The following is a 10,651-nucleotide window of genomic DNA, read 5'->3' on the forward strand; positions in this document are numbered from 1 at the left end:
GGGTTGCAGGCCCACGGAGGTCACGTCCCGCTTCCCGGGGCGGAGCTCCTGGCCGGGGAAGGGCGGCGGCGGGGGCGGCCGCTCCCCCAGCAGGCGGGGTAGGCCGCGCAGGCCCGGGGGACGGCAAACGCGAGCGCGGCTTGCCGGGAAAGGGGCGGGCCGAGCGCGCGGGGCGGAGGGTGGCCCGCCGCGGGGGCGGGGTCGCGTCTGCCGCAGCCACAGGGCGCGGCCGGGTGAGGGGCGCGAGCGTCCGCGGGTTTGTTGGAAGGCCGTCCCCACCCCCGGACCGCTGCTCGGCTCCCGGATCCGCTGAGCGCCCTGGCCCGGCCGCCGCCTGCGTGCGGGAAGGTGGGTGGGGAAGGGAGATGTAATCGGACTGCGGAGGAGCGAGGAGGGTGGCGCCAGGTCTGGGGGCCTCTAGGCGCGGGAGAGCTTTATCAGCGGAGAGAGGCACAGTCCTCATCGAAGGCGGGACCGGGCAAGGGGCAGGGGGGCGGCCGTAAGCCGGCGTGGGGGAGGGAGCCGCTGGGGATATGTGGGACAGACCCATGGGTGCGGAAGGGACTGGGCCCTGGTGGCTGGAGATGGGGCGAGACTGACGGGAAAGAGAATATTCGCTCCTGTGGATCCGCCCGCAAAGGCTTTCATTCCTTTTCCCCCAGCTTCAACCTGAGCCATGTTTTTCACCTGCGGCCCAAATGAGGCCATGGTGGTCTCCGGTAAGTAATGTTCTCTTCTCAACCAGTGCCCCCCAAACCCTTGCGGTCCGGCCTCTACCCCTTACCCTTCTCCTTACCAGCTCCCCAGGCCCAGGCCTTCTGTCCACCACCCCCCCCAGCCCCCAATGGCTCCAAGCCACCCACTTGTGAGTCCCAGTGCCCAGACTGCCTCCCCTCCAGCTCCCAGATTTCCTTGAGGGGATTATCCCCCCCACACTCGTTTTTCAGTCTTCCATATTCTAGCCCTACCCCTACCACTGCAGTTTACTGCCCCTGCACCTTGCAGGTTTCTGCCGAAGCCCCCCAGTCATGGTGGCTGGAGGACGTGTCTTTGTCCTGCCCTGCATCCAGCAAATCCAGAGGTAGGTGGAAAAAGAACCAGGGAAGGGAAACCCCAGTTTTCTCTCTTTTCTTTTTTTCTCACTGTCCACTCCTTCTTTTTCCCATAGGATCTCTCTCAACACACTGACCCTCAATGTCAAGAGTGAAAAGGTTTACACTCGCCATGGGGTCCCCATCTCAGTCACTGGCATTGCCCAGGTGAGGCTTTCAGAGCCTTTCCCCCAGAGTCCATTTCCTCATCACCTTCTTTGTCCCCAGACGTTAAGAATCTTCTGACCATGGCTTTCCCAACCTCTGGCTGCAGAGCAATGTCTCTGCCAAGTCCCCTTCTCCAGGGACTCCCAAGGCACTTGACTCTTCCATTCTCTTCCTGCTTACTACCTGGCTTCACGAGACCTTCACCACACTTTCCCTATCCCTACTCTGGTTACAGGTGAAAATCCAGGGGCAGAACAAGGAGATGTTGGCAGCTGCCTGCCAGATGTTCCTGGGGAAGACGGAGGCTGAGATTGCCCACATTGCACTGGAGACTCTGGAAGGCCACCAGAGGGCTATCATGGCTCACATGACTGTGGAGGTGGGCTTGAGGGCAGGGAAAGATCTGGAAGAGATGCCAGAGTGAGTGGCACCTAAGGACCCAGCTAGTCTGTGGGAGAGAGTAGCCAGAGGACTGAGAGCTTAAGTTCCTCCTTCCCACCATTCTGTTACCCTAGGAAATCTATAAGGACAGGCAGAAATTCTCAGAGCAGGTTTTCAAAGTGGCCTCCTCAGACCTGGTCAACATGGGCATCAGTGTGGTTAGCTACACCCTGAAGGACATTCATGACGATCAGGTAAACTTAGGCGGCCCGTCCTCTCCAGTTCCCCGTTCCCATCTCTTAAACCCTCTGGAGGATTCTGATTGCTGCTTCTCTCTCACAGGACTATTTGCACTCTTTAGGGAAGGCTAGAACAGCGCAAGTCCAAAAAGATGCTCGGATTGGGGAAGCAGAAGCTAAAAGAGATGCTGGGATCCGGGTGAGATAGATTCCACTTGGGGGATCACTTGGTCGCCATGGGCTTTTTGGATGTGCAGCGGGAGAGGGGATGGAAGGGGCACAACTGAGTGAGGGCTCATAGAGCCGGGTTGGCAGAGGAAGTAGATGAGGCCGCACAGGGGAGTCTGGTGAGGAGCAGGCTTTCCCCACTGGGGCCTTCCTCTCCCTACTCTAACTTCCTCCCTGATCTCTGTGTGGACAGGAAGCCAAAGCTAAGCAGGAAAAGGTGTCTGCTCAGTACCTGAGTGAGATCGAGATGGCCAAGGCGCAGAGAGACTATGAGCTAAAGAAGGCCGCGTATGACATCGAGGTCAACACCCGCCGAGCACAGGCTGACCTGGCCTACCAACTTCAGGTCAGAACTCTCACACTGGGCAGTTCGTTCCTCTCAAGTCCCCCATCGTAGGCCACCACACTTTCTCATATTCTAACTCTGATCCCTACGTTTCTGACCCAACTCCCCCATAAAAGAAGATTTGGAAGACCTAAGCATTTCAGTTGAAAAGCAAAGTAAAGGCCAAGAAGGGATATGGTCAGTAGGATGGGATCATATGTTTGGGCAGATTGTGCCCTGGGTAAGGGCATCTGGATGAGTGGGTGAAGCAGAGCTAAGATCCAGCCCATCCCCTACACTCACCGCGCTGTGCATTCCTGCATAGGTGAATGGTGCCGCCTTTTTCTGATATTTCCCTGGGCTCACAGCAGCCCTGGTGATCCAAGAAAGGCAGGAGGAAGGAAAACATGGACTTGGGCTCTGAATCCTGCAAAGTGAGATATGGGCAGCCCTTGTTATTGCAAGGAGGCATGGTCGTCCTCATTGTTTGCAGATTTCTGTATTTGAGAATTCGCCTACTCACTAAAATTTACTCGTGACCCCAGAAACAGTCCCTGTGGCACCTTTGTGATCATGTGCAGACATGCACAGAGCAGTGAAAAATTTGAGTTGCCTGAGGTACAGTTGAGGTTGAACAAGATGTTTTGCCTTCTTGTTTCAGCTCTCATGATGTAAACAGTGTCATTTTCACAGTATATTTACTGCTACATTTTTTGCATTCTTGTACTCTTTGTTGGTGATTTTGCTGTTTAAAACGGCCCCCAAGCGTACTGCTAAAGTGCTGAGTGTTTCTAAGTGCAAGGAGGCTGTGATGTGCCTTAGAGAGAATTTACATGTGTTAGATAAGCGTCTTTCAGGCGTGAGTTGTAGCGCTGTCGGCAGTAACTCCCTTGTTACTGAATCAACGATGTCTGTTACGAAAGGTATCTTTAAACAGAAACACATATAAAGCAAGGATATATACTGATCTGTTGTGAACAGGGGCTCACAGGAACCTAACCGTGTATTTCCCCTAACACCAGAATAAGTGCTTGCTAATTCAGTGTTCATGGTTACTTTATAGAAAGGATCTACCATGAATAATAAGAATCAACTGTACTTCAAGACCTTTACCCAAAGAATAGCAATATTATGAAATTTGTTTTTGCCAAGAGTTGGTATAGGCTTAAAGGATAATGCAGTACAAAACGTCTTTAGTTTATGATGTTAAATTCCTGGTGGTATGACAGGTGATGGCGTGCAGCGTGGTGCTTCGCTCCTCGGTGTGGTCTGCCTACCAGCAGCACCAGCAGCACTGTGGAGCTCGTTCGATACAGAATCTCCAGCTCCTGTCCTACTGACTGAATCAGAATCAGCATTGTTTTTTTTAAAGTAGGCTCCGCGCCGACATGGGGCTTGAATGCATGACCCTGAGATCAAGAGTTGCTGGTCTCTCAACTGAGCCAGCCAGGTGCCCCTAGAATCTGCGTTTCAACAGAATGCCTAGGGGATTCATGTACACATTGGAGTTTGAGAAGTATTAACATAGTGGAAACCATTAGCTTCCTGGTCCTTAACCTAAATATAGCTTTCCTTATCTGCAAATCAAACGGTTGGGCTGGTGTTGGCTCTGTTCCAACTTTTATCAGTTCTTTATTCTGTGCCAGGCTTTGTGCTAGGTGCTTGGGAAATAAGGATTCATTCAACAAATATCCATTAAGTGCTTACTATGTGCCAAGCATTGTTTTGGAAGTGAGGACGTAAGTATGAATGAGACAGAAAAGATTCCTGCCCTTGTGGAGCTTATAACACAGGAAAGAGCTAGTAAGCAAGTAAGTAATGTTCATAGGTTCTAATTATCTTGTTTAAGTGCCATGAAGGACATATACAGGGTGATGAAAAAAACAGTGGGGGTGATCCAAGAAGGCTTCAGTGAGGAAGTGCTTTATGAGATGAACCTGAAGATGAGAAGGAGCCACAAAGAGTTGTGGGCCAAGAGCATTCTAGGCCAGTGCTGTTCAAATAGAACTTTCTGTGATGATGGAAATGCTGTAAGTCTGTGCTGCGATACTGAGTGCTTGAAATATGGCTTGTGGAACTGTAGCTAGTGAGATGTGACTGACAAACAGAATTTTAGATTTTATTTAATTTTAATTAACTTTAAATATAAATAGCCATATGTGGTTAGGCAGAGGACCACCACGTGCAAAGGCCCTGAGGTAGGAAAGAGCTTGGTGTGTCCCAAGAACAGAGGAGGGTTCTGATCCAGTGCGGTTGGTATGCTGTGAGTGAGATGGCGAGGCAGGCAGGGCCAGGTCACATAGGGTTCAGGTGGCTGTGTTGGAGACTTAGAAGAGAATTCAAAGCCCAGTGGAATGCCGTTGGAGAACTTTAAGCGGGGAGGTGCCATGGTCTAATTTACATTTTTATAAGGATCAGTCTGGCTGCCCTGTGGAGAATTGATTCCCAGAAGAAAGAGAGAAAGCAGGAAGATAAGTTGGAAGCTTTTTCAGAGTGGATGGCTTGAATAAATACAGTTAATTGCACTCCCTCTAAAACCTCACTAAAACCACAAACAGTGATTTTAAAAAAGAAGGTGAAAACAGATGAGAGAATAGGATCAGAAGGAACAGAAAGCCGGAAAGCCATCGTAATCAACTAAGCCAGTGGTACTTTATCAGTGGCGGGCACGATGTGACCATTGAATGCTAAATGCTGACAGCCTCCCCTGCCCACCTTACCCCATTTGGCCCCCAGACCCTCCATCTTCCAAAGAAGTCATCAGAAGACTGTGCCTAAACATGACCAGTCCAAAGGGAAAGGCTTCCAGCATCCTGAATCAGAGGTTCCTCAGCAGATGACCTGCCCAGATCACCCTAGAGTGAAGCTCAGTCAGCAAGCCTCACCCACATGCCCACAGTTTCCCTTCACTGTCTTAGACCTGGGAGCACTGGGAGCAGGCAGCCAAGGATTACCTGATATATGAGGGAATCCTGCGGTGTTGAAGTCTGAGACTAAAACCACAAACAGCAAAGCAATTTGGAGGATACAGACTATGCAGGGAGAAGAAAGCTTAAAAATTTTTTTTTAATATCCTCAGTGAGATAAGAGAAGAATTCACGGCTAGAAAATCAGGGCATAGAATAGAAAACAAAAAAAGAGCTCTTAGAAATCAGTAAGATGGCAGAAATGAGGGGGGGAAATCACAATGAAGAAATTCTAATGAATCTATGGATTTATTAATCTAATTCTAATAAATTCTAATTGTAATACATTTATTAATCCTAATCTACAGATTCATTAATCTAATAAATCAAGAGAACAAAGAAAATGGGAGGAAAATGACCAGTGGAAAAAATTCTTAAATGTTTATCTGTTCTGAAAGGTATGACTTTCTAGATTGAAACAGTCCACCAAATGTACATACAATGAATGAAAAACAAACTACCCTGTGAAATTTCAGAACATGGAGAGCAAGGAAAGGATTAAAATATTCCAGAGAGAAAGAACAGATCACAAAGGGTCAGGCATCAAACTGACTTCAGATTTTTCAAGAAGCTGAAAGGCCATGGAGTAATGCCTTCAGAAGTTGGATAGAAAATGAATTCTAACATAGTAACCTGTGCTCAATTTAACTGTCATTCAAATAGGAAGATAGAATAAAAATCTCAGAAAAGCAAGATCTCAAAAAACTTATTGCCCATGTACTTCTTCCAGGGAAGCTCCTGGGGGTTATTTAATCAAAAGGTGGGCTTAAGGAGGGGCAGGAAGGGCTCCAATGCAGAGAGTTTCTGCACAGTGAGGGAGAGAGCAACTAGTCTAATCTGGAAGCAGTTTGAAATTTTAGGGTCAGAGACAGCAAAGGGTGCCATATCCAGAAGCACATTTCCTCTGGAGTGAACACATGGGTACAGTAAAGGCAGGGGCATCATCTCTGCTATTGGTAAGACCCACAGGGATGATGGTCCATGGCTGAGCCAGAGCTGTGGGGCAGTAAAGAAGCATGTTCCTCTCTGGTACCTCTCCTCACCAAAATCTCGGCAAGAGCCTTCAGATCTCTGTACTCTACAGGAATCAGAAAATGAAATATGCCTGAATAAGAAGAATTCTATATGTACACGTTCCTGTAAATGTTTAGAATGTCCCTGGAAGAAGACTACAGAAGAAGCTGGTCACAGTGGTTGCCTCTGGGGAAAGGAACCAGGTGGTTTGAGGAAATAAGTGGACAGAAACCTTGCTTCTCACTGTCCATTTTTTTCTTTTGAATTTGTATCATATATAAAAGATAAAAATGGAAAAGATACATACACACCCCACCACCACCACCGGAGCCAGTAGGAAGCTGTTGCAGGGAGGGCTGGAGTGATGGTGGCCTACAGGAAGGTTACAGCAGCACAGCTGGAGACAAGCGGATGGCTGAGTGAGGCTGGAGGTGGAAGACAGCCACCATGCATCAGAGCCCTCCAGGAGCTCATACTCTGGAGAGGGACACTGTGGAGAAATGGACTAGTATGGGAGCTCAAGAGAGGGACATGGAGCCTGGCCTGAGGGAGAACAGGGACTGGGTCCAAGCCCCATCCAGCTGTTGATGCTGAGGCTGCTTGGAAAATGTCTTGCCCTTGGTGCTGCCCCTGAGGAGGAGCAGGCCATCCCCCGAGCCCTGATTGGGATCCATATGGGAAATGGACTCCACTGGGCTGGCTGAGCCCACCAGGGACCGATTTCATGTGCCTACTCTATTTTTATATCTCGCCCTGGAGCCCTGACCCTGGCTTCTCTCTGTGGTCCCTGGGAACTTGCCCTTCAGCTCTGAGGTTGAGCATTTCTCCTACCCAGGTTGCCAAAACTAAGCAGCAGATCGAGGAGCAGCGGGTACAGGTGCAGGTGGTGGAGCGGGCCCAGCAGGTGGCAGTGCAGGAACAGGAGATCGCCCGCCGAGAGAAGGAGCTGGAGGCCCGAGTTCGGAAGCCCGCGGAAGCCGAGCGCTACAAGCTGGAGCGCCTGGCTGAGGCAGAGAAGTAAATGCCCCTCCCAGGCCCCATCCTAGTCCTTTACCACCTGGGTGCCCCCATGTGAAGAGCTGAGGCCCTCGCTGCCTGAACTCCTACGGAACTCACGTTACAGGGGCCTGTGTCTCCCCAGCGGGGCTTGCCTTTTGCCCTTCCTCAGCCCCTCCCTCCACTTCCCTTTCTGTGCCCAGGTCCCAGCTGATTATGCAGGCTGAGGCCGAAGCTGAGTCTGTGAGGGTGAGTTCAGAGGTGGCTCTTGGCTTGTGGAGTGAGTGCGGGTTGCTGTTGGAGCTGGGGTTTCTCGTCCTCAACTACAGCCATCAGTACCACAGTTTCCTGTACCATTCTCAGATGCGTGGGGAGGCCGAGGCCTTTGCCATAGGGGCTCGAGCCCGGGCCGAGGCCGAGCAGATGGCCAAGAAGGCAGAAGCATTCCAGCTGTACCAGGAGGCAGCTCAGCTGGACATGCTGCTGGAGAAGCTGCCCCAGGTCTGGAGGTTGTGTGGGCACCAGGAGAGGAACAGAACCAGAGAATGTAGGGTGGGGGGAAATGAGGGGCTTGGGGAGACCCAGGCTGGAGGACTGGAAATTTGGGGTGGGAATTATAAGCCAGTGACTGAAGTGAGGAAGGATGATCCTTACAAAGTGAAGAAGATAACAATCTTGAAGCCCAGGGTGAGGTGTTTTAGGAGGGGCGTAGTCAGACCACAGGTGCTGAGTGGGCCTCTCTCACCTACCAGGTGGCAGAGGAGATCAGTGGTCCCTTGACCTCAGCCAATAAGATCACATTGGTGTCCAGTGGAGGTGGGACCGTGGGGGCGGCCAAAGTGACCGGGGAAGTACTAGACATCCTGAGCCGCCTGCCAGAGAGTGTGGAGAGACTCACCGGCGTCAGCATCTCCCAGGTGAGGGTCTCTAGGGTGGGAGCTGCGGATTTTCTGTGAATTTCTGGGTTCCGGGGGCACGTGATGCGTAGGCCTAGTACTGGACCGGCACCGAGGAAGCTCGGGAGCATTGACATTTTTGCTTTCTGTACGCTAGACACAGTGCCGAGCTGCTGCTGCTGCTGCTTTTAAAGATCTTACTCATTTATTTCAGAGAGAGAAAGCATGAGTAGGGGGAGGGAGAGACGGTGAAACAGACTCCCCGCTGCGCAGGGAGCCTGATGCCAGGCTCCATCCCAGGTCCCCGGGATCATGACCTGAGCCGAAGGCAGACACGTAACCAACTGAGCCACCCAGACGCCCCTCGGTGCTAAACTTCTACACAAATGGTTGGTTTTTTTAAATCAAACTGTCCTTTGGGTATATAGTATTTTATAAAGTAAAGAAACCGTTTTCAGTATGTTAAGGAACTGTGGCCCTGTCAAACAGCTGGTAAAGCTAGACTTCAAACCCAGGCTGACTGTCCTCTAGAGCCTCGTGGTTGCCCCACTAGTACAAGGAACTGGTTGCAGCCTGTTGACCATTAATTCCAAAGGCATCTCACTGCTTTTCTTGGTGCCTGTTGATTCACGGATAGGTGATGCTAGAGGTCAGAGAGCAGGCTCTGGGGCCACGGTGTTATGGTGTGAGTCCTGGCTCCAGTGCGTGCTAGCTGCGACCTTAGACAAGTTAGCTAGTTCTCTGTGCCTCTCTCCTCACCTTAAAATCAGGTGGTTAATAGCATCTACTCTATTGAATTGTTAAGGGGATTAGATGAGTAAGTATTTGCAGTGTTTAGGACAAGTGCCTGGCATATACTATATATGAGTGTGCTTAAAAAAAACTTACGTAGAGGTGCCTGGGTCGCTCAGTCGGTTAAGCGTCCAACTCTTGGTTAGGGCTCAGGTCATGATCTCAGGGTCCTGGGATGGGCCTGCGTTGGGCTCTGCGCTCAGTGCAGAGTCTGCTTGTCCCTCTCCCTCCCCCCTCTGTTCCTCCCCCGACTTGTGCACATTCTAAGTACCTTCTTAAAAAACATCACACATGTAAGTGAAAGCAGTAGACCGTAACAGTGACCTTCAAGCTGGGTTCCTTGGATCCCTCTTAAGGCTGGCATTGAAAGCACGGAAAGATTAGGAGCTAAGAAGGGTCTGTGCTGGCAAGGCCCTAGCCCCCTCCACTCCTCTTCAGTGATTTGTGCTGTACATGGGTCCTAATGACTGCTTGACAAGAGGGTATGATAGACTCCTGGAAATGCATGTGCTCCCTGCAGCCCTCATCCAAATGGGGAGCTGGGAGAAGAGGGTACATGGTTCCCGAGTGTCATCACTGTTGTCTTTTTACCAGGTTAACCACAAGCCTTTGCGAACAGCTTGAGCCATCCTTCACCAATGCCTAGCTTCATGGTTGCCAGAATGGTCCCACTACTGCATGCACAACGGCCTTCCCTGAGCATCTCCTTGCCAAATAGCCTGTGCCTTGCCTTGGAGGGGAAGGGTTGCTCTTCCCAACCCCACATTGCCAAGACTACCAGTCCCCAGGGGTTCCATGCCCGCCTTCTGATTATCCTGCTCATCCCCAGTTTAACTTCCTAATTAGACTGTGCGCACCTATTGTCTAGAATTTTCCTGACCAAAACTGAGGGATGGCCTGGAGGTTCTCAACTTTTGTCAAATCAATTGCTGTTAAAAAGTACTAATACTGATGAACAATTAATAAAGTAGAACTCATTCAAAATGAATACTGGAATGTAGCTTATTCCCTTCATTCAAGACATTTCAGAATGGGAGAAGTTACCTTGTACAATTTTTTTTTCTGCATAAGTTGGTTATAGGCAGAAAAGCATGCTGAAATGGAATTAGTGGTGAGAATTGAACTAGTCCCCAGAATTACTGAAAATAGGGCCACGGAAAATTAGACTTAAATTTCCAGGGTAGCTCTGAGACTTACTTTCTGTTCTTAGAAGCATGTTGTATTAGGTGCAAGTGTTACTTTAGAATGGGACCATTAAGTGATATTCCCCATTGGTTTATCTTTCCGTTATGTTTACTGAGAAAATCCCAAAGGGTAAGAGAAAACAGCAGGTACCATAACCCAAATGAACCCTAGATGTAGTTTAAATAGATTGCTAGTTAACTGGTTTTTGGTTCAGTACATCTGGGTAGGCCTGAAGATCTGCATTTCTACAAGTTTCAAGAGGATGTTGATGGTCTGGGAACCACTTATGCCCTACTTAACATTCATCTCAATTCCCGTTTCTGTCCATTGATCCTGTATCTGAGCCTAGGCCTACCCCAGTTATTGAGGC

General features: G+C 50.0%; 1 protein-coding gene across 7 annotated transcripts; it reads left to right on the forward strand.

Annotated features, from left to right (window-relative positions):
* Positions 1 to 179: 179 nt before the first annotated feature.
* FLOT1 (flotillin 1) lies at positions 180 to 10,084 on the forward strand. Of its 7 annotated transcripts, XR_007191471.2 has the most exons (14): positions 190 to 348; positions 663 to 719; positions 1,006 to 1,081; positions 1,169 to 1,259; positions 1,495 to 1,638; positions 1,775 to 1,894; positions 1,983 to 2,078; positions 2,301 to 2,453; positions 7,248 to 7,429; positions 7,612 to 7,657; positions 7,772 to 7,909; positions 8,161 to 8,325; positions 8,519 to 8,693; positions 9,691 to 10,084. XR_007191471.2 is itself a non-coding variant. In XM_026511305.4 (13 exons), the coding sequence occupies exons 2-13, from the start codon at positions 677 to 679 to the stop codon at positions 9,718 to 9,720; spliced, it is 1,284 nt and encodes a 427-aa protein (XP_026367090.1). In that variant the 5' UTR covers positions 180 to 348; positions 663 to 676; the 3' UTR covers positions 9,721 to 10,084. The 7 variants fall into 7 exon arrangements, 6 of the variants coding, with proteins under 6 accessions (XP_026367090.1, XP_057160889.1, XP_057160887.1 ...); XM_026511305.4 differs by lacking the exon at positions 8,519 to 8,693 and having other exon boundaries at positions 180 to 348; XM_026511308.4 differs by lacking the exons at positions 1,775 to 1,894; positions 8,519 to 8,693 and having other exon boundaries at positions 187 to 348.
* The last annotated feature ends 567 nt before the right edge of the window (positions 10,085 to 10,651 follow it).

The sequence above is a fragment of the Ursus arctos genome, unplaced genomic scaffold, assembly GCF_023065955.2.
Source record: "Ursus arctos isolate Adak ecotype North America unplaced genomic scaffold, UrsArc2.0 scaffold_31, whole genome shotgun sequence".
Taxonomy (NCBI): domain Eukaryota; kingdom Metazoa; phylum Chordata; class Mammalia; order Carnivora; family Ursidae; genus Ursus; species Ursus arctos.